The sequence below is a fragment of the Hippopotamus amphibius genome, chromosome 5 (genome assembly GCF_030028045.1).
Source record: "Hippopotamus amphibius kiboko isolate mHipAmp2 chromosome 5, mHipAmp2.hap2, whole genome shotgun sequence".
Lineage (NCBI taxonomy): Eukaryota > Metazoa > Chordata > Mammalia > Artiodactyla > Hippopotamidae > Hippopotamus > Hippopotamus amphibius.
The window spans coordinates 35,349,896-35,376,876 of NC_080190.1; the positions used below are offsets into that span (position 1 = coordinate 35,349,896).

The window sequence follows — 26,981 nt, forward strand, 5'->3', positions numbered from 1 at the left end:
ACAGGTTCGATCCCTGATCCGGGAAGATCCACATGCCACGGAGCAATTAAGCCTGCGCACAACAGCTACTGAGCCCACTCACCACAGCTACTGAGCCCACATGCCATAACTACTGAAGCCTGCATGCATAGAGCCCATGCTCTGCAACAAGAGAAGCCCCCGCTCACCACAACTAGAGAAAGCCCTCGCACAGCAACGAAGACCCCAGGCAGCCAAAAAAATTGATAAAAAATTTTAAAAAATATAATTCTGAGAGAAAAAGGCTGTAGAAGAGGGAGGTGTAAGAACCACGGAAGCTCAGAGAAGAACATTCCCTGCCATATCTTTAACCAGGCTTCCTGGCCTGGTGAGAGAGCAGGTGGGTGAGGAGTGGCAGACTCCCACCCAGGAGCCATTCCCAAGCCCCTTCTTCACTGACATCTAGGGGTGGCCATTGTGACAGGAGGGAAGGGGGCAGGGCACAACCTTAAAAAACGATGACACAGCCACTGAGGACACAACATAAACGAGTTACAACCGATTAGGCCCAAGATGGTGGAAGACTGGACTGCTGGTAGACTCTGCGCCTCATTATAGGCTCACTGTAATACATTAGCTTATATGCTAAATAACACACCACAGGCGCCATGGCAGGTGCAAGGCCGCCCAGAAAAGGCAACAAGTGAGCAGTGGCCCAATTCCTGGATATTCCTGCCCCTTCTCCAAGATAATTGGAATAATCCTCCCACTCATCAGCTTATGAAATTACCCAGTCCGTAGAAATTAGCCACCCCACGCGCCAGGCGGCTCTCACCTCCCGACACATCCCACCTGTGTGTCTGTGGAGTGTGTTCCTCCCAGGGCCACTCTCGCCTTCTGAGACGGACTGCATTCTGCCTATGGAATGTGTGTCTTTCTTAATAAACCTGCTTTCCCTTCACGATGGCTTGCTGGTGAATTCCTTCCTGTGTGAAGCCAAGGACCCTCCTCACTTGGCGCCCGTCCCGGGAACTTGCCTGAGACCTGAGACGCGACTCTCCTCTCTGTGCCCCATTTTCCTGCAACCTCTGTACAGAGGATATTAATAAGTCTACGTCTTACCTATATCACTCTGCCTCGCTGAATTCCTTCCGGGCGGCCGAAGTAAAGAACCTGAGCTTTGGTAGGTCCTGAGAGGAGTCGTGCAGTTTTAGTGGGAAGCTTGTGGCGTCGAGTCCCAGCTGAGGTGTGTGCTGTCACCATGAGGACACACAGTTCTAAGCGCTCTTCACACCGCTTGTTTCGCTGCGCGGATTGCCCTTCCCAGCCATCTTGCAGGAGGTGGGGCCGCGGAGACCAAGATCTGACCAATAGGAATGTGAGCAGAGTGCGTCACTTCCGGTCTGGCCGCAGTTACGCGATGGTGCTGCCAACGTCGTCTCTCTGCTGTCTGACCTTGGAGGCCTCATGTTCCAGGTGCTGTAACTATCAAACGAAGCAGGGTCCCCCCAGCCCTCCAAAATTGTGAGATGAGCAGAAAAGAAACCTATAGTGTGTTAAGCTACTGAGATTTCAGGGCTACTTGGTACTGGAGCCTAGCCTGGCCCATCCTAATACACTGTGATCCAGTTCTAGTCAACGAGACCCAAAGGAAGTGTACAGGAGTTTCTGGATGAGTACTTCTGCTTCCGATAAATTTCCTGTTATTGGATAAAAGGAGAGAGACAAATGAGTGCTCATTCATTACTCTGGCTAGCTGTCAGCTTTTTGGTTTTGAAAAAAAAAAGCCTCATTAGATTGTGATGCTTGAAACCACAGCATCCATTATGTGAGCACGAGGAGGGGTGAAGAGAATCATAGAGATGACAGCCCAGAGCCTTAACGTTGTGAAATTGCTGATTTAAACTGGGATTGTCTGATTCCAAACTTCTTTTTTAACAAACAATAAATGCCCTGATGGTGTCACCCTTTTCTATTAATTGCATCTGAATGCACCTGCACTGATACTAGTTGCAAAGAGAATGAAGAGTGTGGTTATAATAGATGAGTAAAATGAACAGCTGTTCTTGGGGGTAGATAATGTCATTGTCATCTCTTGTCTTCATCCTCATCCACACAGTAATCGTTGCTGAAAAATAAAAATAACGCTTGGCAGTATTTCCCCATCTGCAGTGTGCTTGCACGTACATTTTCTGGCTCTAAGACAAGATAAAGTGGCAGCATAATGTAGGAGGTAACAGCTCTGTCTCTAGAGGTAGACACACTCAGTTTCAAATACTAGCTCTGTCACTCTCTTTGCTGTGTGAACTTGGACAAGTGACAAACTCTCTAAACCATAGTTTCCTTATCTATATAATGGAACAGTTATAGAAACTCTCATTAGTGTCACTGTGAGGGTAAAATGCCATGACATAGGAACTGTTTAAGCATATTGTGTGGAACTCTAAAAATGCTTAATATACAAGATTCCCTAAAATAAGTTGTGGATTTTGATTTTCATGAGAGCCTAGGAAGATCGCTGGGGCAGGCATGAACCTTGTGGCACACAGGCTTAGTTGCTCTGCAGCATGTGGGATCTTCCCAGACCAGGGATCGAACCCATGTCCCCTGCATTGGCAGGCAGATTCTTAACCACTGTGCAACCAGGGAAGTCCCCCTGTATTTTTCTTTAAGCAATGTTTAATGATTCACTTTCAACATAAGCCCAGGAACAAACACTGTTAAAACTTAAATATTATTCTTTTCCTTAAACCTAGCTTAGTCATCACCTCCTTCGTAAAGCCTCTCCTCTCTCAACCTTGGGGTGACCTCTAACAAGGCATTGTCAGTGGTCTGCCTTGATGTCCACCTTGCCTTGGCTCTGCTAAAGGTGGACCCTGCTGTACCCTCCTCTCCACCTCTAGTGCCTTGCACCGCACCTTGCCCATTGCAGATGGGTTAAATATTTGCTTAATTAAGTGAGGAGATCAGTGCTTGGCACATCTCCTAAAATGGGTGAGATTCCTTCAAGAGACTTACCTGGAATATCTGTTAAAACGTCGTAGTGGAAGATGTGCTGGTTCTAGGATTAAATCAATATAGTGAGTTTGGCAGGCAAGAAGGTGAAGGTTATTATCAGATGCTAACTCATTCTTTTATGGGTGCATGCCATTCCTTCTTTCTCTGGTGGCTTGGTTTGGGAGACACAACTTTAATCTGAGTGCTCCTGTCTACTCATGGACCACAAGATGTGCCCCAGGGTTCAGCCTTCCCTGCCCCTTTCTCCGTCATCTCTTCAGATTCTAGGCAAACCCCTAGCTTGATCCTACCTTTCACCTTTGTTTGGGCATCACCACTAGATTGGACTCTTTGGCATCAAAGCCAAAAATATCATTAGATTCAAAGCAGAGAGCACAGCACAGACAATAGGAAAAATAAAGAGAACCAGACCAATGATCACTGGATTTGCCTTAGAAGACAGAGCGTTGGGGATCTTGTAAAGAGTAATTTTGCAAGAATCATGTCACATGAGCCAAAATGGTAGTGGCTGTAACACCCATTCCTGTTGGGAGTCGGCCTCCCTCACTTTCCTGCTGCTATTTGACCTGGGATGTCACTCCCCGCCCCGCCCCCCCCGCCGCCCAGGACTCTGTTTCATCAGGGAGTAAAGGTTGGTCTAGCTCAGCGGTTCTGTCTTCAGTGATACACCAGAATGCCCTAGAGAACTTGTTAATAATACACATTCCATGCTTCCCACCCTGACACCCTGATTTAGGAGACCCACGGAAGGCCAAGGAATCGACATTTTCAACACACTCCAAGGGTGAGTTGGTTTCCTGGACCAAAAACACTGAGCTAGATGACCTCATAGTTCCCTTTCAGCCCTGATATTCCCTCAGTTGTCAGATTTGAGGACCAGAGGGTAGTGAGAAAACTGGCAGCCAACAAGTTCTGTTTGGGAAGTGCAGCTAGGAAAGAAAATCAGATGGCAGGTGGAAGGGACTGGTCCGGGAGGGCCATGTTCACTCTGTGTCCCTCAGTGCCTGTTGGATTGAACTGGAGTTGGGGAGACCTCAGTCCTCACTGAGGACACACAGCTGGCAAAACAGAGAGCCTATCTGTTCCTACCCATCTCAGGCTGCCCATTTCACTCCTTCTTCTGTCCGATTCAGATGCTCTAAACAAATGTTACAAACTGGAAATGTGTCTAACCCACACAGTGTTAAATTTTTAAAAATTTTTCCAACATTTAAAAAATGGAGCATTTCACATTTAAAAATTTCAGATTTCTCTTGGAATACCTGAGCGTGCGCTTGCATTCACGCAGGACGTTGGCTGAAGCTGAGCAGCTGCGCCCCCTGTGGGTGAAGACAGGCATTTTCCAGACTCCACGGTCCAGCTGGCAGGCTGGCTCATTCTCCTTTGCAGTCAGAGGGGGAGCTTCGGAGTTGGCGCCCCTGACCAAAATTTGCTCTAGGATAAGCCAGAGCAGCAGAGAGCTACCTACTGGGGTAGTATGGCATTGCCTGGAGGATTACAGAATTGCCTCCGGACATAACGTTTTTCACCTCCACCGTTAGGAAATCAGCGGAGTGGAACGCACTGCTGTTTAAGGCGAGGTTGTTGTTGAGGCCATGGACCTCTAGTTACACGTTTTCTTCTCTATAAAGGCACACTGGAGGAATCTATCTCAGTATGAGGATCGCGATAGTGGTGTTCTCTTGGAGATCAGCTGTGAAGGAGTACAGGATTGTTTCTCTGTGCTCAGCCTCCAATGCAGGGCTCACCTCTCAGAAGTGCTCCATGCCCTGCCTCGAGGCTACCCTTATGAGGGGCCCCATTTCACTTCTTAGTCTTGTTACTATTGCTTTTTCCTACTCCTTTTAAGTTTTATCTGAGTATATTACTTGTATCTTTGAAGTCAGACCTTCGATCTTTATTAGAATAAAGCAGGGTTTAAATAAATGATTTCCTCTACTCAACATATACCTTGATCAGAGCACTTCCTACAATTTATTACACTTACCTGTTTAGATGTTGGTCTCTTCTACCAGACTGTGAGGATGGGGCTGCATTTTATTATCCCTAACACCTAGCCCAGAGCCTTGCATGTAGCTGGCATTTAATAAATGTTTGGAGAATGAAATTAAAGATGTTGTGGAATCCGCACAGCAGGGATCCGTGGAACAGGTGGAGAGGTTGACATGGCAGAACTTCCCCGACCAGAGGGATGAAAGACACTAGTTGTGTTCTGCCATTTTTCTACCTCAAGAAACATCCCATTACTCCAGTTATATCACTTAAGGATGCTGAGTTTGGAGAATTCATAAGGGTTTTCTGGTAGGGAGAAGATGGGCTTTGGAGTTGACTTGGAGTTTGAAATCCAAGAATGCGTTTTGGTTTTTTTAATGATTATGGGCATTTTGTTTAAACTTTCTTGAGTTTCATGTAGTTTTTGGTTCCAAGGTATCCTTAACCACCTTGTCATTTTACACTGTATGTTTATCTGTAAGTCTCTGGCACCCCTCTCTGGGTAGAAATCTCAGAATACCTGTCTATATACACATACACGCCTCATAGCAAAACTTATTAAATAATTTTATTCTTTTCTACTAACAGTAGCCCAGTGTTAAGCATTTTAGAAAATCTGAAGAAATAAAAAAATACGTTGGTTTACACACACATGTATAAAAATACATATTCAGATAAGCAAATATCTGCTCATGACATTGCCCAGCTTTTAAGAGTGCCAAAAATAAATAAATAAAACATCTGCAAATCAAGAGAGGGCTAGGTGGTTTTGTTAAAATTCATTTTAACAATTCTAGCTAACCAACGTGTGCTAATGAAATTCAAGTTAAAGTTATAGCCAGTTAACATTACAGAAAACACTGTGTGTGGCTAGTAAGGAGTATTCCTTAAATAGTCTGCTTTGTGCTTAGAACACAGCTAGGTTTACAGTTTCAACAGTAAGCAGCAATAAAGATCAAGAAAATCCCCAACTTTTCTAATAACCACTCTATCGTAGAAAGGAAAAAAAAATGAAAAAAGTATCACCATCTTTTCACAATGGACATCAAAATCTGAATTGCAGGCATACTAAGTGCTTGGATTAAAAAATACTAACACAATAAGATCCCTGGTTAATTACCTTTGATTTTTAAAAATCCACAAAACATAAAATATTTGCTTGTTGGTGTAACAGATCTGACCCACAAGCAATAACCGGAACTATCTTTTCTCCATCAAGTACTTTAACAGTGTAAAATGTTGGTCGTCCCAGCATTCAATGCTCTCACATTCTGTCACTGAAGCCTCAAAATGAACCATCGCAGGGAGGTACCATTGCCAAGGAAATGCAAAGCAGGCAAAAAAAGAAAAAAAAAAAAAAAATACAATGATTCACTCCTATGTCAGAGTCTCAAAGGTAGATAGGCAGTTTCTGATCTGAGGTGAAATAAGTAATTCAAAATGTCCATAAGCTAACATAAGATACAGTACTGAATCTTTTGACAAAAACAAAGAATAATTATTTTGCTACTTGGAACAGTATTCAACGTGGACAAGTAGATCTCGATGTTCAGTGGCTGGATACTGGATATTGCACTTGGGACATTCCACCAGGCTTTCATTTAGTGCAGCAGTGGGACTTTTTGGTGAGGCAACTTTTCCTTTGTTTTCAGTCTCTCCTTGGAAAGTGACTAATGGCTCTGTGAAGGCAAACTCACGAAGCTGCTTCTGAAAAATAAATGTCAAATGAACACAGTTTGTATAGATGGCCTACTGGCCAGCAGTTGTAACTGCTCCGTAGATATTTTAGTTCAGTCCTGTAGACAGATTTTCTTCTGAATCTCTCCAGTATGTATTATGGTGGTAACATACGAGGTAGTTATAATCACCCAAATTACCCAGGAAGTACTAAGGTTGGGAGTTTACACAGATAGGATTTATTAAAATGCTTAGAGCCAGATGTAAAAGTGGGTCTGTGGGCAATGCTGACACAGATGGGTAGGTCTGTGGGCAATGCTGACACAGTTGGGTAGGTCTGTCTGAAGTAGGTAACTTCAGCAATAAAGAACTGTAATACATGGAGGGAATTCCCTGGCAGTCCAGTGTTAGGACTTCCCAGGCGCTGGTAATGTCATCATTACCAAGAGGCCCATAATGTCCCTCTGTCTAGTGCTCTGAACTGATGCTTAAAGGGCAGTTGCTTCAAATGAGGCAGGGGATTTCATTTGACTGATTTGAGAAACAGCCATTCTTTAAGCTGCATCCTAGTTTGGGAACTGGTTTGACATATAAATACAAAGATGGCAGAAAGAGAAAGATGAAATGGAAATAAGTTTTAGTTTAACCATTCCAGACTCACCAAGGATTCCAACTGTGTTATTTGATTTCTTGCTTTTCGGAGCTCCTTGAGAATTACATGCAATTGATGCTGCATATTTTGACGGTCAAGTTTTTCATTTTCAAAATCTAAAGTACATGCCTGCATCTGGAAGAAATGCCCAAGACAAGACAATTACAGCTGGTAAATACTATCTAGTTTTCTTGACTGGATGCTTGCATTTTTTTAATTAACACAAGAAGCAAACATGTATTGTACCATCAGAGCAAGAACACCTCTGAGCACAGTGAGATGTTGATAAATGAAAAAGCTTTGTCCGAGGAGCAAAGCCAAAGCCTGAGGTATTGTGAGTGAGAAGCAGCTTAAGAAGATGCTGGTTAGACTTTGTCCTCCCCATCCTCCTTTCTGTGGGGAAGGGAAAGAGATGGTTGTTTCCTGGTTTGGCATATACTAAAAATCTCCGGCCTCTATTCTGAGAATAACTGGTGTCTCTTTGAGTTCTATTTGAAGTTATCAAGTAGCCCTATTAGGGACATCCTATCAGACTAGCAGCCATTTAGAGAAGAATAAAATTTGTGAAGGCAAACATCTACCTGTCAAGAAAATTGCCGTGTCACCTTAGAGAATCTGATTTAGCCTAAAGATAGTAACGGGAATATATGGCTGGCACAGATAGCCACTTTAAATATTTTTGTTAAAGTTCTTTAAAAAAAAAACATTTTCCATAACCTTCAGATGGTTCTTCGTAGAACAGTGTAAACATGAAGAAAAAATTCCATTTTCTAAGGAGTTAAATTGAATTTAGAAGCAATCCCAATGAGTACCTGTTGTTCCAACAGAGCTACCTTTGTTTGTTCCTCTTGCTGCTTCAACAGAGATGTGTAAAGAAACTGGACCTGTAGGATGTAAATAGAACCAACACTGTCACACTGACCTTTTATGGCTTGACCGTGACCTGGGACACATGAGAGGCTCACGAGTCTCACATCTTTAACCAGGGCAGCACCTGCTCTTCCGGTGGGCAAGTCCTTCCAGCTGTGGTTTGACTGCTATCTATATAAGCAGCTGAGCAGTCCCGCCCAGGCCAAGAGTTCCCTGAGGCACAGACTGAATGTTGATAAAGAGCACTAAACCACAGTGGACACACCCACTTTCCTGTAGGTCCTGACATCCACTAATATTTCTGAGTAGGATAACAAAACTGGCAGAGCCTGGCCTCCTCCGCCACAGAGTTGGAGTAAAATTCTCAATAACTGCTGCTTAATCTTTTGTAAATATCACTACTCACACCTGCAGGCAGGAGTGAGCATGGTAGACTAAGAAGGCAAATGTTACAGACTATTTTTTTCCTCTCTTTCAACTTTTGGAGGATTTTAAAATTACTATTCTAATAGTAGCAATAACTAACATTTACCTAGCCATTTAATTTACAAAGTGCTTTCACATTCTCTCAGTCGACCTTCACAAAAGTTCTACGGGGTGAGAAGAGATTGTTATATTTACTCTTATTAATTTGACATACAAATAACCTGCAAGTCAGAGAAGTTAGATGATTTTCCTCAGGCCACACATCCTCAATGAGAGACCTGGTATGGACCTCAAATTATGTTTTTTCCATTATTTCATGGTGCCAGGCAAAATTTAAATCAATGAGTTTCTGTTGAAGTAGTATTCCATCCTAATAATCCTAACTTAGCAACGCCGACATTACTGAGACAGACATCCCAGATCCGGCTGTGAGCATTAGGAGAACATGGAAGGTATCCGGTGAATGAACTTGATCACAGTGTCATCACGATCTCGGTGTCAACCTAGGTATCAGCTTTGATCCCCCTCTTTACTTCCCCTCTTTCGGCTTCTCACACATGCCTACCTCCTCCTCACTCAGAGCCTCTGCGTCTGATTTCCGCCACCAGGAGGGAATTCCCACAGTCATTCACCTTGCCAGTTCCTTAGCACAATCAGGTTTGTCCAAATACCATCTCCTCAGTGATGTTTCCACTGGCCCACAATTTCTCTTGGTCATGTTACCCTGTTTTATTTTCTTTAGTTTACTTGTTTATTTAGGTATTTGTTTATGGTCTATCTCCCTTCTAAGTATGAACTTCTGTGAGGGGGCAGGAACTTGTATTGTTCCTTGCTGGTCCCCGAGTGGTTAAAATAGTCCCTGACGATAAGTACCATGGAAATTCTGAATTATGAACCATGGGAAATCTTGCTGGTTAGACTCACCTGAGATAAGAGCTCTTCAGATCTCTTCTTCTCTTCTTCAAGTTTTTCCCTGGCAAGATCATTCTCTTCTTTGAGCCTCTGTATTTTCTCTGTTTTATGCCTATCGTCTTCCAGATGCTGTACATCTGCCTTTCTTTGTGAACACAACAGTTGATTTAAATCTTGCACTTCTTTTTGGGTTTCTTCATATTTTCTTCGAAATTCACTAAGTTCAAAATTCAACTGAGTTATGGTTTGTCTTTCCACCTCAAGATCTTTTTTTGCATTTGCCAAGAGATGGTTGTTATATTTTTGCTTTTCTTCTTGAAGATAACCTATGACAAACACATCAGGGCACAACTTGCTTTATAAAAGATAATTTTCCTAAGATTGTAATGTAAATATGACATATTTACATTACAAATGTAAATATGATTCTACAAACAAGATCACATTTATTTCCTCACCTTCAAAAATGAAGAGTTAAGAGACAGGGACCAGGGTTGACATTTGACAGAACAAGAAACACAGTTCAGGTACACTACTTGAAGCCACAAAATGAATAAATAGAAGAACTAGAGACAGTAATATAATTATTCTGAGGGAGGGAAAGTCACTGATGTCTAAAGAAAACAAATCAACAAATAGGGCCATTAACTCATTATTTACAGATGTGGAGATAATTACCAAAATCAAAACAGAAATGTTAAAAGCAGCTGCCCTGATGGGAGGAAGAAATAGGGATTAGGATGGGATGGGAAAGGTAGAACAGGGTCTTCTGTACTATTATTAAATTATTTTAAGAAGTGTTTATACTACTTTGATAAAACACAGAGAGAGAGAGAGAGAGCAAGAGAGGAAGAGAACAAGAGAGGGAGAAAGAAAAGAAAAACTATTACCAAAGAAAAAAAAACTAGACTTCACCCATAATTAAGGCCCTACTTTTACATGTAGTAAACTTATAAAGGGATTACAGTAGTAACTTTGATCCCTTATTGATAAACAGCTTTGAATTATCTCCAGAGACATTCCTTTTATACTCTTTTAGCATTAGCTTCATTTTAAATATTCAAATGTGAAGCTCGGAGATTATAAGCCTGACTGGCCTTTCTCTTTCTATAATTCAAGTGTCCACTGCCACTAGGGCTGTCAACCATTTAAATGAGTGCTTTGCAGGGGGTTTCTCTCTTCCTGGCTCATCACCTGGAACTGCTGAATCTATTTGTAAAATGAGAATAATGATCCTTCCTGCCCCACCTTTTAGGCTTCTTTTTCCTGTACACAATTTGCTTTATGTCTATGTCTTGTGAAATTCAGTGGAGATCAGTGTCAGAGAAGCTGCAAAGCACTTGGCAAAAAGATGGCATCACTCATAAGAACTTCACCTCAGTTCTAGGGTGAGATTCAAATGATTGAAGAAACATGTATAAAAATGTAATTTTTATCCTGGGATTGATATGAATAACTGCTAAAGGGAAGCAGAGTAAAAAGGTAGTCGGTGACAAGGCCAGCACTGGGGGAAACAAAGTTGGAGAAGAACTTTGAAGGAGGGGAAGGACATACAAAGCGGAGAAAACGAGGCGCCTGGAGAGCTGCAAGATCCCTTTACCCTGTGCCTTATGCCCTTTGGTATCAGAAAACAATGGGAAATGAAACAGACTGGCTAAAATAGTACTTCTTACTTTCAGGGCTAGCAGACCTGCTCTTCTTTTACTTTATAACACATATCTATAAGAATCTAAATTTGATGAATCTCTCCTTTTGGAAAAAGGCAGGCCAACCCAAAAGAACATTTTTATACCAGTACCTTCTGATTCAGTCTTTTTTGTCTGTTGTGGGAGTGCATGAGCAGCTGTTTCTAATTTCTGTTCCAACTCAAAGATCTTTGCTAAAAGTCCTTTTACGTAGACCTCTCGCTGCTGATCATACACAAGCCATTGCTGATTTTTCTCCAGAGCCTCAAAGTGAAAATGAAAGCAAATCAATAATAAAAACCCAAACTCTTAAAATGGACAAGGGAGCCCAAGGGATGAGTCTTTTCCAGCACATGAAAACTCTATGGCTCATATCATAGAATGATGCTAGGCAACCACTGTAAAGCTTCTGACACAGAGACACATTCTAAGGCCACGTGCCTTCAGAGTACCTAATAACATGGCAAAGTCACGTCTACACAGGGTTAAGTTCATTTGTCTGCTTTTTCCTGTACACAATTTGCTTTATGTCTATGTTCATGTTATTCTCTGTAAACAGAATGTCTTTGTGGCGGGAGTGGAGATGCACTGCTCAGATACTCTTTAAGAAACAGCTGTTTCCACCCAACACAGGGCTCTGCCTGGGAGCTCTCCACAGGGTAGACAGAGGCTGTCAGGCTTGCATCCTGGTCTGATGGTGCCCCTGCCCAATTGTGCTGCCTTCCTTTTCCTGTCACAGATATTGCTCCCCAGTAAACTGTTTGCACTGCTAACTCAGTGTCTGCCTCCCCGTGAATCAAACTTAAATACCAGCCCCTCTCTTTATCACCAGTTTTCACCTTTTACATCTTTTAGAACTCAAAAACCCCAAATTGGGACCATTCATCTGGTCTGTATAGGGGTTTATGAACTCAATTGTTATATATACATATGTCTACATATTTTAAAAAAGTATTTTACCATCTTCAGCTTTTTTCTTTTTTTTTGAATTTATTTATTTATGACTCGTTGGGACTTTGTTGCTGTGCGGGGGCTTTCTCTAGTTGTGGCAAGTGGGAGCTACTCGTAGTTGCAGTATGTGGGCTTCTCATTGTGGTGGCTTCTCTTGTTATGCAGCACGGGATCTAGGAGCGAGGGCTTCCATAGTTGTGGCTCTCAGGCTCTAGAGCGCAGGCTCAGTGGTTGCGGTGCACAGGCTTAGCTGCTCCACAGAATGTGGGATCTTCCCAGACCAGCACTCAAACCCGTGTCCCTTGCATTGGCAGGCGGGTTCTTAACCACTGCGCCACCATGGAAGTCCCCTCAGCTTTTTTCTGTGTTTGCTGTTTCTCTCAAATAGTAAGTTCCTTGAAGTGGCAGACCATGCTTTTCCAAGAGGATTCCCAGCTTTTGCATACAATGTATAGTCAAGAAATTATCTGAATGAGGGGATATTAATAAAATAAAGTTAGCTGATAAGAGGGAAAGTGATTCACTTTATTGTTACTGCTAATATTAGTTTTTCATTTCAGTTACATCTTTCTTACAAGAAACTAGATAATGCCTTACCAGCCACCAAGCACAAGCTGGAAAATTTTATAAAATCACACCTACTGGGGGGCATGGGGCAAAGGGGAAGCTGGGATGAAGCGAGAGAGTAGCATAGACGTATATACACTACTAAATGTAAAATAGATAGCCAGTGGGAAGTTGCTGTATAACAAAGGGAGATCAACTCGATGATGGGTGATGCCTTAGAGGGCCAGGACAGGGAGGGTGGGGGGGAGTCGCGGGAGGGAGGGCATATGGAGACATGTGTATAAGTACAGCTGATTGACTTTGGTGTACCTCATAAGCTGGTACAAGAGTATAAAGCAATTATATTCCAATAAAGAGCTTAAAAAAAAAATCACACCTACATTTTCTGTGGATCATACCACCTGATCTGTGGTAAGACATTAGCAAAATATTCACATAAGAAGCTACATTAACTTTAGTGTATACAACAAGGTAGAAGATATGGACAGAGGTGTATAGATTTATGAAATTTCTTAATGAAAAACTCTATTGATATTTTGATTGTTAACTAGGACAAATTCATATATTATCTGATTCTAACTCTCACTTCTCTTAACCACTGGATCCTTGGAAATTCAGTTAAAGGCAAAGCCAAAGAAGCCTGTCAGGGCACCCCTAGCAACTGTACACACCTCCTCCCCCTCATCCATACCCCCTATTTTGCCAGTTTTCATTGTTGTTACTGAAAGCAGGACACAGATTCAAGTTGAAAGCTAGCAAAGAAGACGATTCATCTATGGGTACTAGAGGGAAAAAAGCCTTGAATTCTTATACTATAGCACCAACATGCAATGACATTATAACTCCTCTCTCCTTTCCAGTTTAGGTCTTCAGTCCAAGAGGATGGGACTGCCCCCTTTTTTTCCTATGTTCCCAAGGCTGGGGAAATAAGTCTTGATTAACATCTGTGTAAAGAGAGCATGCAAGCTAACCTGATGTCACAGGCATAAAATTTTAATGTCAACCTAAGGGAACACAGCTTCAGTTTCAGCAAGTGGTGTCCTGAAGCTTTAAAATATTCTCAGTTATTTAATATAATTAAAACAATTTAGCACTTTGGAGAACCGAGGAAGAGGTTGAACTGAACTTATTAGCAGTAGCTATTTTGATTCAAAATATTGAGTAATCATTGTATTAACTGACTTAAGGCTTTTGGTCATCTCCTGCATCTCCTCTCACTCTTCTCAATGGGGAAATCACCCTCCAGCTGAGGATTTCCAAATCCCCAAATGACCAGGGTTTACCAAGACCCAACAGTGAATCCTTGCTCAAGCAGGTGTTCCTGTGGGGATAGACAGGTGAGAGCATGGGCGGCAGAGACAGAGGGCTCAGTACCAGTGAGCTTGGCCATTGGGAAGGCGGCTTCCCCTTCTCTTCAGGTCACAGCCTGGCCTTTCCTCTCCTCCACTGCTGCCTTGCTGTCTTCACAGCTATGCACACTATCTGTGCCTCTTCCCTCTGTATAGAGTACCCTAGAACCTCTTCCTATGTTACCTGCCCACTTAAATACCATATTTTCATCAAGTTCTGGTGAATCTGGGCTTGTCCTTCAAGGCTCCTCACCATAATTGTCCTCATTAAGTTTCCTCTCCTTCCTAAGCCAATAGTGACTTTCATGTCCATTCAATCTATTTGGCATCTTATGACCTTGATTGCTTCCTGATGATACTTCTTATCTTAACTACATCCTGAGCCTTCTGGACAGCTGGGCACAGGCTTGTTTAGATATTTTCTTTCACAGTTCCTTGTTTGTGTTCACTGTTTCCGTAGCCAGTGGCTGCCTGATAAATGATTGTGAATGATGCTGACGACATGGGGTGGGGAAATGAATGGCTGCAAGAACCAGCAAGCCTTGTAGCCCCAAACCTGAGTTTATCAGTGTTCAAGGAAGGGAGGAGAGGGCAGGAAAGAATCTAGCAGTTCCTTACGTGCAGTAGAGCAATACATTTAGTGATTCAAAAAGAACAAAACACTTTCAAAAATTGATTACTCATTAACTAAGTAATGCATGAAAATGTAATCAAAACTCCTTTGTAATGGAACTATCATAACTATTTCTGTAATCTTACAAGTGTATAATATGTATCCTTTGTGTTGTAATTCATCCCAGACCTGTTGGAATTTATTATTATCAATGATTAAAATGTGGCAGCCAGGATGTGTAACTTCTTATCCTTCAGGGCTGCCAGAAAGAGATGGCACAAACACAAAGTTCTTAATAAAAAAGTTGTATGGTGTAACTCTACTGAAGTAAAATATACATACTGGAATACATTTTCAAAAGCGTTCAATTCTTTATGAATCATCCTGCATTTGTTGCAGGTACACTGTAAAAGGAAGGGCTCTGCTCCCCCACAATCTCACTCTAGAAGGGTGAGATGGGATAAGGAACATACTGGAAGTTTTGGGTCACATATCAGAGCATCTTCTTTCAAGTAGGAATTTTCATCCTTTAAAGATACAGGTAGTTGAGCTCCATGTCCAAAAAGATCTCTACATATGGAAACGCTAAGTCTAGAGAGTTCCTCCAACCTTTGCTAGGCTGCTTCCACAAGCATCCTACAAACTCATGAGCAAAGCTTCCAGATATGGGGCTTAAAGGATTTTCAATGTCTGTTCTTTATAAAACTAGGAAATGGATTAGGAAGACAGAGCCAGCTCTGGAATCAATGACTTAGTCCAGGGCTCTTCCCCCAGCCACTTTTCTCTCTGCACCTGTCAGGCAGTTAGAACATGAGTTCTCCTCATATGGCTGAAGAGTTCATTTGTCATACGGAGATACTGGATAGCAACTCTGTTTTATACACTCAAATTTAACTGATAAGAGATGTAGCATTGTATGACTCAGAAAGCATGCACATATTCTAATACTTATAAATCATTGTTAGATATTAAAGATGCCTAATTTTATACCAAATTTAAAATGTCCATATTTAAGCAATATTTTAATATAAATAATTTGTCAACATTGAATGGTCATGAAAATTTTCTTCTTTTAAATGAATCTGTCTATACATTACCTAAGTAGGAGAAACAAAACTATATTGGTTTAAGATTTGAGAGACAATATTCTTTTTTTAAAAAAATATATGGAATGCTTCATGAATTTGCATGTTATCCTTGCACAGGGGCCATGCTAATCTTCTCTGCATTGTTCCAATTTTAGCATATGTGCTGTCAAAGCGAGTACAAGAGAGACAATATTCTAAAGGGCCACTTGATGGCGATGTTACTTCAATAACGTAGTAAACACTTTAGCCCTGACCTCACTGGCTCTTTGCACCTAATCTTTCTTTATAAAATCAATAATAAATGGATTTGATAGCTATCAATGAATGTTGATATTACGAGTTTTGTATCTTTAGAGTCCTCCTCACATTAGTCACCTCTTCCAGCTTTGTGTCATCTACACATTTGTTAGACATGCATTTACCATTTCCATTCAAGTTATCAGTAAAACCACAAAACTGGAGTGGGCAAAAGGGAAGTCGTGTGGAATGCTACTAAAGCTCTCCCTCCTGCTGTGACAGGGATCCATGAACTATTACTTGGGCAAAACACTCTAATGAAGATGGAAATGTTAGCCTATACTGGAGGAAGGAAAAATGTGCATCAATTGACAAAACTGGAATACGGATGGTAGATTACATAGAAGTACTGTGTCCATGTTAAACTGATTACAGTTGCTATCTGTACTGTAGCCACATAAGAGAGTATCCTCATTCTTAGGAATATATATTGAAGAATATAGGCTTAAAGGGCTATAGATATATGCAAGTATGTTATGGTTCAGAAAAAAATACTGTCTGTGTGTGTATATGTGTGTGTGGATGGGAGTGGGGATTGAAAGAGAAAGAGTATAAAAATGGGGTAAAATACTAACAACAGTTCAATCTTGGTAAAGAGTACGTGGACTTGTGTACCATTTTCCATTCTTGTATCTTTTCTGTAAATTTGAATTTTTTCCAAATAAAAAAATCAAAAATAATTATTATTTACCTTCCATAATTCTATGTTTGAAAATCGGATTTTTTTTTTTGGCTGCACTATGTGGCTTCCAGAATCTGAGCTCCCTGACCAGGGATCAAACTTGTGAACCCTGCAGTAGAAGCGTGGAGTCCTAGCCACTGGACCACCAGGGAATTCCCTAAAAATCAAATTTTTAAAATCAAGAGTAGGAAATGCCCATTAAAACTGACTTTTAGCTATTCGGTTTCAAAGTCACTGACAATGGAAAATGTTTACAGCATTAACTCCGTGTAATTATTTCAAAATATCAGCCAGACCTAAATAGTATCTGAGGAATGATACAGCTCAGGATTAAGGAAAGTAAAACACAGGTTTTGGGGGCTTATTTTAACATAACAAATACTAATTCTTAAAATAGGTGGGCATGACTTCCCTGGTGGCACAGTGCTTAAGAATCCGCCTGCCAATGCAGGGGACATGGGTTCGATCCCTGGTCCGGGAAGATCCCACATGCCAAGAAGCAACTAAGCCTGTGCACCACCACAACTACTGAGCCTGCCCTCTAGAGCCCGCAAGCCACAACTATTGAGCCCACATGCCACAACTACTGAAGCCTGTGCGCCTAGAGCCTGTGCTCTGCAACAAGAGAAGCCACCTCAATGACAAGCCCGTGCACGGCAATAAAGAGTAGCCCCCGCTTGCCACAACTAGAGAAAGCCCACACACAGCAACAAAGACCCAATGCAGCCAAAAAATAAATAAATTTATATAAAAAAAAATAACTGGGCAAACTTCTATAGGAAGGTTCGTGGGAGCTTTACAGAGGGTGTATGATTAGAATTGCTGAGCTCCCCAAAGCTAAATAATATGACAGTGTAGACTCTGAAGGTTGAGATTTCTCTGAGGGGTGAGATTTCTCTTTCCCCACTCCTTAAGTCCTCCAACTACAATTCTCCTTCTGGTCTAAAAGATCTGCTGAGATTCCAAAGGGATAACCAGAGCTAAACCACCTCTCGCTCCTCAAATGTAAGTTAATGGTGGTCCTCAGACCACTAACAGTGGCAGCAGCACCTGAAGCTTACTGGAAATGGAGACTCTCAGGTTCCTCATTACATAAAAATAACTTTAGTTGATATTTGAAGCAATTAACACTGAGAAGCCTAAAGCTTACACATGAGTTTAAGAAAACGGCATCTATTTTCAGGTATTGCACTAAAAGAGACTAGCAAAATTTAAGAAACTTCGCAAGATTCCATTTAGACATTCTTTCCAATTTTCTAGAGGCTGGGGATAATGTACAACATACAAAAAACTTATTTCAATAGTTCTTTAAGAATTACATTTCTTTTTTATTTTTGTTACCTCTAGGTAAATTACTTTGATAAGGGTACTGTGGTACCCAGTTTATACAGACACTCAAATGATTTAAATTCTTCTTTTGAAGATCAAATAGACCTCAAGGTCTAGATGAGATAAAACAGCAACCTTAAAAGCATACTTAGATCAGGGTAGATATGCCAGTAATATTTCTGGAATCACAATATCTACCTATTGACCCAATAATTAAATCAAGAATTTCAGGGACTTCCCTGGTGGCACAGTGGTTAAGAATCCGCCTGCCAATGCAGGGGACACGGGTTTGATCCCTGGTCCAGGAGGATCCCACATGCTGCAGAGCAACAAGGCCTGTGCGCCACAACTACTGAGCCTATGCTCTAGAGCCTGCAAGCCACAACTACTGAGCCTGAGTGCCACAGCTACTGAAACCTGCATACCTAGAGCCTGTGCTCTGCAACAAGAGATGCCACCGCAATGAGAAGTCTGTACACCGCAACAAAGAGTAGCCCACACTCTCCACAACTAGAGAAAGCCCGCACACAGCAACGAAGACCCAACACAACCAAAAATAAATAAAATAAATTTATTTAAAAAAAAGAATTTCACACTTTGCATATCTAATCTTAAAACTTGAAAAAATACACTGTGAATATTAGTCCTGTGTCCCCAATTTATTTAATTTCCAATGAAACCCACGAAACTTAAGTCATCAGCTGGAAATAATATAGCTTTACCACGTACCTAGAATAACCTCATATCAAATTCTAGAAAAAAGAAATGTTGAATACACAAAGAATGTGTTTCCTTTTCAAACTATGAAAGCAAATCCTGGTTCCAAGGGAGTAATTTCAAACTAAAGAGGACATCTTGCATGGATAAACAAAAAGAAAAAACTTACAAGTTAAACTACATTATAACAATAAAATGGTTGGGCAAATTAGATTTAGGTGAAGAAGGGATATTGTTGAGGTATTTGGTAGAAATCGGTGATTTCCAGGGCTTTCTAGCCTAAAGAGACCATACTTAGAGGAACTGGCCCTCTTGAATGCCTGAAAAGAGACTTAAAGTTAGTAACCTAGAGAAGATCTCAAACCATTCATTTCTGTCTCCTCAAAATATTTTTTTTCAAGCTACAGCATTACTGTTGTCAATTTCCATGAAATTTAATAAATGAATTGGTCCTCTTTAGCATAACTTAATAAAAGAAAAATGGACTTACATCTTTCAGCTGTATTTCCATTTCATGAATATTACTCGCTGATGAATTAAAGCAACTTGTAGCCACAGTCTGTAAGTAAATCAATATTAGTTAACATCATAAATTTAACAACAGAAGTTTTCTCATTATATTTAGTTTCATAATAATACAGTATACTTCACAGGAGCATCCTAAAATCCAGATCTAGTAGATGCCAGGTGATGGGTAGCAGAGCAGAATAAGGTGTCCTGGAAGCTTCCTAAGCAGATTGGAAACCCTGAGATTTCATATCTAATTTGACCTCTGAGGTCATCTGGACCCCAGGATCACCAGAATAGCCCTCAGTGCATATGAACAGCCCACTGATTTTCACCAGGAGACAAAACAAAACAAGTGGGCCATTTAAATGAAAGCTGGAAAATATTAAATTGTCAAATAAAAGACCAAAGTTGTTTTCTAGAATTATATTTGTATTAGCAACAGTATTAATTAGTATTCATTCATACAGAACTCAAAACATAATTTCTCTCTTTTTCTCTTCATTTTTTCATAGATGCAAAAGAAAAGGGGAAGTAGGTGGTAAGGTACCCAGGCTAACCAACAAAACTCATAAAAAGCTGTATTTCAGCCTTTTAACAACTATAAGGAAAGAGTCTTGTGTGAAGGATGGGAAAGAAGCTCAAAATATTTTTTTTCTCCAAAGGTGCTCTAGTATATATGTACCCTTTCTCCCTTTCAATTTAGACCTTTAGGTGGAAACTGTGACAGAGATAGTTCATCCAATCCCTTTGCCTTTTCCCTGGGCACACTGTGGACTACATTTCCCAGCCTTCCCTGTGGTTAGTGAGGTCATGAGACTGAATTCTGTCCAACAGAATGTGAGCAAGGACTTCCTAGGTGGGCAGTGGTAAAGAATCCGCCTGCCAATGCAGGGGACATGGGTTCGAGCCCTGCCCTGGGAAGATTCCACACGCCACGGAGCAACTAAGCCCATGCGCCACAACTATTGAGCCTGTGCTCTAGAGCCCATGAGCCCATGAGCCACAACTACTGAGCCTATGTGCCGCAACTATTGAAGCCCACGCGCCTAGGGCCCGTGCTCCACAACAAGAGAAGCCACTACAATGAGGAGCCTGTGCACTACAATGAAGAGTAGCCCCCGCTTGCAGCAACTAGAGAAAGCCAGTGTGCAGCAATGAAGACTCAATGCAGCCAATAAATAAAAATAAATAAATTAAAAAAAAATAAAAAAAGAATGTGAGCAAAAGTGAGATATGCCAATCCCAAGCCTAGACCCCACATGCTCCCTCAATTCTCCACATGTTCTCTAGCTCACAGCTGTGTATAGAGGATCTGGTGGAGGACTGCACCCTGAGGGATGGGGGAAGCCACCAGAAGGAAGGAATCTGGATCTCTGAATGACTTTGTGGAGCAAAGCCTCCTCCACTCCAACCTGCACCAGGCTATGACATGAGGGAAAGATATAAGACTCTGAGATTTGGAGATCAGTTGTTAGGCAAGTAGACATGCTGACTAATATAGAAATGAATAGTGACTATCCCACAATTATCATAAGAATACATTTTTTAAATTATCATTTCTACCAAGATTTACATTTCCATCTTCAAAAGCAGAGAAATTAATTCTTGAGCTTTAAGTAAAGGTTTAGTCAACCACGTAGGATATGACTATAATGTTTTATGAGTTTCAGCTGTATGGAAATTCCCTAGAAAAGCTTAACCTCCTTGAACTCATCTGTAGAAGCATTCAATCACCCATCTATGAGAGTACATATAAATTACAGCTACTGGAAAGGGGAAATAAAGTACAAAGAATCTTAGCAATGTTGAGATATTATATCTGAAAACCACAGATTTTCTTCTGTAGGTATAATTGTAATATAAGAATTATTCAAATGTCCAAATTTCCAAAAGAATCAAAGGTCTGATCAATAAGAAACCATTTATTTAGCACTGTCTACATGCCAGGTACTCTGCAAGGCTATTTACATATATTGTAACATTTAATTTCCAGTATTCTTATCCTGATTTAACTGATGTGGAAATTGAGGCTTAGGAGAATTCTATCATTGTCTCTAAGGCTAGAGAGGTTAAGGAATTTGTTTAGAGTCACACAGCTAGCAAGTGGAAGAACAAAGATCTGAAATCAGATATGCCTACCCACAAATCCTTGCTCTTCCTGCTACACTAGTGACTCTAAAACAAAAGAGGGGGAAAAAAGCATGTATAGTTAGGAAAATATACTTGATATTTTAATTGGATATCTCAAATATGAAAAATAACCAAAAAATGAAGCCAACTGTTTTCACAATACAAACTACAGAAAAAAAGAATGCAACAAAATCTTCCCGGCTGCTGTAGATACACAGTGGATTCTGTATTCTGAATATTCCCTTGCGCAAAACAGTGGTGTGGAGGAAGCCATATTATCTATTTTTGCTTATGGAGAAGTACCAGGCTATTAAAAAAAAAGTAACCTGTTAGTACTATATTGTTTCCCCGTTTGACAAGCATGTTTTAACAAACTCGATCTTCGTAAGAATTACAAACTGTATCAGAAAAGAACAAAAAAATCTGGGTTTAAAGAAATTAGTACCTGTGATAAACGAAGTGAACTGGCTTTGCCTTCAAGTTCAGCAAGTCTTGAAGTTGTAGCAGACAACTGTTTTTTCAATACATCTGTCTCCTCAGACAAGGATTTCAACAGCTGCTCCCTCCTTTCACCTTCCTTTGTTTTCTCTTCTAGCTGTTCAAGTAACGCAGTAGTGCTGTGTTTGGCTTTCAGCTGGCCTCTGAGTCGCTGTATTTCTTTGTCCTTCTCTGTGAGGTGATAAACATTCTTCTCTCTCTCAGCTTCAAGGACTCGAATTTTCTAGATATAAACTAAGAAGAATCTTAGAACAAGGCCAGGTCAAACACGAAAGTAAACAGGACATTAGAACAAGCATTTATGAAGTGTTTATTACATATCAAGTCAGCATTATACCAGATACCAGGGCCAAAAAGAAGATAAAGCCAAGGTCTTAGGCTCAGAGAGCTCACAGAAAGGTAAACCAATACATTAATGCAATATGGTAAATGCTGTGGTTAAGATACATATATATAAAATGAATGGGACATGGACACAGAAAGGAGAGACCAACTCCGTTAGACCAACGCTGTTTAGAGAAAGCTAAAGAAAAGCTGGTTCTCACCTGAGTATCTGCTAATCATTCCCCACCATGCCAGTTCTAATAATCCTAAAGGCTAAAAGTGAATCACACCTAGAGATACATGCTCACTGATGAACTTGAAGCAACAGAATTTAAAAATTACAGAATGTTACAGTTCTATAAAAGTGCATTCATAAACTTGCTTTTTGTTAATAAACAATTTGGTGTCACATCTGGAAGGTGATCTTCAAAGGAGAGTTCAACATTTTCAAGGATTTGAAAGATAAAGAAGACATATTTGTTAAACTCCTGCTGGCATCAGGGAGAAAGTACCAACAGGGTAATGACAGAACAAAAGTTAACAGAATGGCTTTACATACTAACAAAGGAAATGCAACATAAAACTAAAAACTTGCATTTGAGGGTGGTGGGGAGAAGCAGTTGTTCAAATAAAGATGGGGAAATTGAGCTGGATGGTTGTGTGAAAGTGATGAGGGGATTTTCAGTTGCCTACAAGCTTACGACAAGCCAATAGTATGATACAGTTACCAGAAAAGCCAATACAATTTTAAGCTTTCATGGAGTACAGCATCTATGTTAGAGGAAATAACAGTACTGTTTCAACCTGTGTTTGCCACTGTGTGCAATACTGGGTGCATAATTCAAGAGGGACGTGAGCGTACCACAAAGTGTTCAGGAAACTGACTGGGATGAGAAAAAGCCAGTAAAGCTGAAGAATATGGGTTTGGTCTACAGAAAAGTAAGAGGAAGCAAGATTTCCTTGGATATCTGAAAAGTTGTCAAGTGGATAAAAAAAAAAAATAGACTTGTTCTATGTAGCTTTAATGGACTTAACTAGAACAAATGGGTAGTAGTTACACAAAGTTTAATTTCTATTGATTATAAAGGAGTTTTAACAGCCAGTGTTTGTCAGAGGTGGAATGAACTAGAAAGAGATCTCTCAGGAAAGTTATTAGATTCCTTCACCAGATAACAAAATAATCTTTATGTCTAAGAATTGGTGATAAATCACTTCTCAATGCTTGAATAAGTATTCACCTCAATATATGTTTAAAAAAATAAATAAATCATTTGGTTTTATGATATAGCTATAAAGTAAAATTTAAAGAAATCCAATGATATTATTTAGTACAGATCATTTATTTTCTAACTATGAAAAATAAAAGTACTTTTGCAAAATAAACTAAAATCGAACTAATGATTAAATTTTAAATCCTTGCAGTTCTAATAAATTCCTAACTGCTTTATAGACTATGTCATGAAAAACTGTAAATTAGGGAAGTATAGTTTAACAGAATACAAAATGCCAATATCTGTAACGATTTTACCTTAAAAAAAACTGAAAACAGATTACTTGTAAAGCAGCCAATATACATGATAAAATGGGTTTTTAAACATTCACATTAAAATCTAAGTCCCAAAGTTGACATGATTAGATTTGTTTTTTACATTTAGCGAACATAAAAACTACCTTATATCCTTATTCTCTCTCATCTCCTACAGCAAAGCTCACTGCAGTTTAAACGGTCTCACCTCCCAAAGTCTGTGTTTGTCCTTATCAGTCAGCTTTCCTTTTCCGCTTGTGATTTCATCCACTGATGTTTTTAAGGCTGCGATTTCTCCCCTAAATTTTTCTAATGCAGTTTCTGATTTGGAGTTACTAGGCTTTGGTCCCCATTTACTTTTAATTAAATCTTTGGGATTTCTGGAAGACATCTCTGAAAATGTCTGTAAAAATAAAAATACAATTATAAGTCTGAGTTTACAAGGTCAAATCTCAGGTTTGAAAAGGTCTAATAACCAATTTGCTAAACAGAAGAACCTTTCTATCTAAATAGAAGTGATAAAGCCAAAGCAGCAGGGTATGGAACAGGGACTGGGGAAGGCTTCTAGCTTGCTAGTAACAATATACATTTTTAAAATCTGGGTGGTAGATACATGGGGAGAATTCAACATGTCAACTTGTACACTTGTGTTTATGCAGGACTCGTATGTGTGTCATACTTCAATAGAAAAGTTTCATTTAAAAAAAAATGGAGGGATAACCAATGATTAAACCATTAAATGGGGACTTCCCTGGTGGTGCAGTGGTTAAGAATCTGTCTGCCAATGCAGGGGACACAGGTTTGATCCCTGCTCCGGGAAAATCCCACATACCCCGGAGCAGCTAAGCCTGAGCACCACAACTACTGAGCCTGTGCTCAACAGCCCAAGAGCCACACTACTTAAGCCCGCATGCCTAAAGCCTGTGCTCCACAACAACAGAAGCCACCGCACTGAGAAACCTGTGCACCTCAAGGAAGAGCAGCCCCTGCTCTCCGCAATTAGAGAAAGCCCGCAGACAGCAACAAAGAACCAACGCAGCCAATAAATAAATGAATAAACTATTAAATGAAGGCGGAAAGAAGTAGATCACAAAGACAAATTTTACCCAAGAATAAAAAGCTAGGGCTTCCTAGGTGGCTCAGTGGTTAAGAATCTGCCTGCCAATGCAGGAGACACAGATTCAATCCCTGCTCCAGGAAGATCCCACATGCCTCGGAGCAACTAAGACCACCTGTGCTTTAGAGCCCATGAGCCACAACTATTGAGCCCACGTGCCGCAACTACTGAAGCCCATGCGCCTAGAGCCCATGCGCCTAGAGCCCGTGCTCCAGAACTAGAGAGGCCATGGCAATGAGGAGCCCATGCACCACAAAGAAGAGCAGCCCCTGCTCCCTGTAACTACAGAAAGCCTGTGTGCAGCAAAGAAGACCCAACACAGCCAATAAATAAATACATAAATAAATAACGTAAATAAATTTATTTTTAAAAAAGCGAATGATAAATAATGTAATTCTGAATATCTGGACATTGAAACATCACTACCTGACATAATGGTGTGTCCTCTGTTTTAGAAGATAGGCCTAGTTCAGATCTATCTTAATAATGAGTCACTTGAGAGAGCACAGCGGGCAGGATTGAGAAGAATCCAATATGAGGCATTTACAGGAAAGAGAGACATAATATTTACAGAACTCAAGAATGACAGGAATTAAGAATAAATAGTAAGGGGACTTCCCTGGTGGCCCAGTGGATAAGAATCCGCCTGCCAATGCAGGGAAGATCCCACATGCTGAGGAACAACTAAGCCCGTGTGCCCCAACTGCTGAGCCTGTGCTCTAGAGCCTGGGAGCCACAACTACTTAGCCCACATGCTGCAACGGTTGAAGCCCATGTGCCTAGAGCCCATGCTCCACAACAAGAGAAGCCACCACAAGGAGAAACCTGCACAAGGCAGCAAAGAGTAGCCCCTGCTCATCACATCTAGAGAAAGCCTGCGCGCAGCAAAAAGACCCAAGACAACCTATAAATAAATAAATAAATACATAAATACATAAAATATTTTAAAAAAGAATAAGGAGTAAGGATAAGCTTAGCATATCTGCTAATAGTATTAGATGACATTATAGAAGCAAGGGTATAATATAAACTCTAGGAGCAAAACACATAGCAAAAATTACTGTGTATAAAATAAAAGTAGCTTTAATTAGGGATATTAAAAAGCATTTTTCCACCTATGAATCCCAAGATAAAATAATGCTAATATGACTAAGGAATCCAGAGGAATATGGTACTACTCATGCATTCAAAAAATATTGGAGAACCTAATTTACCAGACAGCATAAAAGGTGCTGGGTATCCACCGGCAGAAAAAAGAAATGAAAGACAGACATGTCCCTTACATAACAGAACTTTCAATCTAGCAGAGTAGGCAAGCAATAACAAGGAAACAAATAGAGATTCTCAAGTTGTAAAATAAATGTTGCCCAGGAAATGAAAGGACAATGATAAATGATAGCAGTAAAAGTAGGGGAGACCTACTTACACACCGTGGTGGGGAAGGTTTTTCTATGAAAGTGACTTTTAGTGTCATCCTGTATATGCTCAGAGCCTGAAAATACCAGAAGTGGGTAGACTGAGTTGGAGACCATCGATCAAAAGGTTAGCCCTGGATTTCTGCCCATTTTAAGGTGAAAGATCAAGATAACTAGCAAAGGGCACAAAGCATTTATTACAGGCCACTTCGTCTACAAGTGGAGGCAAATCTTACAAAAACCATCACATAAGATCTTACGCGGGAAGACAGGTACAGAAAAATTGCAAAAGCGGGCACCTTTTTTCTCACCTCTAACATGAAGGTGTTTGTAGAATAGGCATGAAAGCGCTTGCTAATCCGCAAAATACTGTGCTAACGAAAGATCTTGGCCACGTCACTCGAACTCCCTGCGCTTGTGGGAAAGAGGATGATAATACCCACCGCAGTGCTGAAAGGAGGGATCGAACCGGCGACGGCCGTGAGACACCCAGCCCGGGGCCAGGCACAAAGTGAGCGCCAGGGGAAGGCGACCGGCACCCGGCAGGGCAGAGATTGAATCCCAGCTGACGCGGTCTCACCAGGCCCCGGGGCTGTGGGCCCTGGTCGCCCCCACCACCCTCCGCGGTCGCCTCCCCGCAGCCAGCCAGCACCTGAGGGGAAGCTCCGCGCTCGCGTCC

The 26,981-nt window shown here is 40.9% G+C and overlaps 1 protein-coding gene and 1 non-coding gene across 4 annotated transcripts; both read right to left on the reverse strand.

Moving 5' to 3' along the window:
- Nucleotides 1-5,564: 5,564 nt before the first annotated feature.
- Nucleotides 5,565-26,981, reverse strand: CEP55 (centrosomal protein 55). 3 transcript variants are annotated; one of them, XM_057735704.1, is made up of 9 exons: nucleotides 26,955-26,981; nucleotides 23,979-24,173; nucleotides 21,869-22,144; nucleotides 19,274-19,342; nucleotides 11,304-11,454; nucleotides 9,518-9,831; nucleotides 8,110-8,181; nucleotides 7,307-7,432; nucleotides 5,565-6,675 (listed from the first exon to the last, which is right to left on the reverse strand). In XM_057735704.1, exons 2-9 carry the CDS (start codon nucleotides 24,159-24,161, stop codon nucleotides 6,475-6,477), a joined length of 1,392 nt encoding a protein of 463 aa, XP_057591687.1. In that variant the 5' UTR covers nucleotides 24,162-24,173; nucleotides 26,955-26,981; the 3' UTR covers nucleotides 5,565-6,474. The 3 variants fall into 3 exon arrangements, with proteins under 3 accessions (XP_057591687.1, XP_057591688.1, XP_057591685.1); XM_057735705.1 differs by lacking the exon at nucleotides 26,955-26,981 and adding an exon at nucleotides 26,746-26,926; XM_057735702.1 differs by lacking the exon at nucleotides 26,955-26,981 and adding an exon at nucleotides 26,614-26,926.
- LOC130854658 (U6 spliceosomal RNA) lies at nucleotides 15,831-15,937 on the reverse strand. Its single transcript, XR_009054107.1, has one exon. It is a non-coding gene; the product is annotated as a U6 spliceosomal RNA (small nuclear RNA).

What these genes read in the sequence shown, in the direction of transcription:
- CEP55 (XM_057735702.1), bottom strand. An exon ending in GTTCACTTCGTTTATCACAG is followed by an intron (nt 19,343 to 21,868) that starts GTACTAATTTCT and finishes ATTTACTTACAG; the next exon opens with ACTGTGGCTACAAGTTGCTT. An exon ending in TGGAAATACAGCTGAAAGAT is followed by an intron (nt 11,455 to 19,273) that starts GTAAGTCCATTT and finishes TTTCACTTTGAG; the next exon opens with GCTCTGGAGAAAAATCAGCA.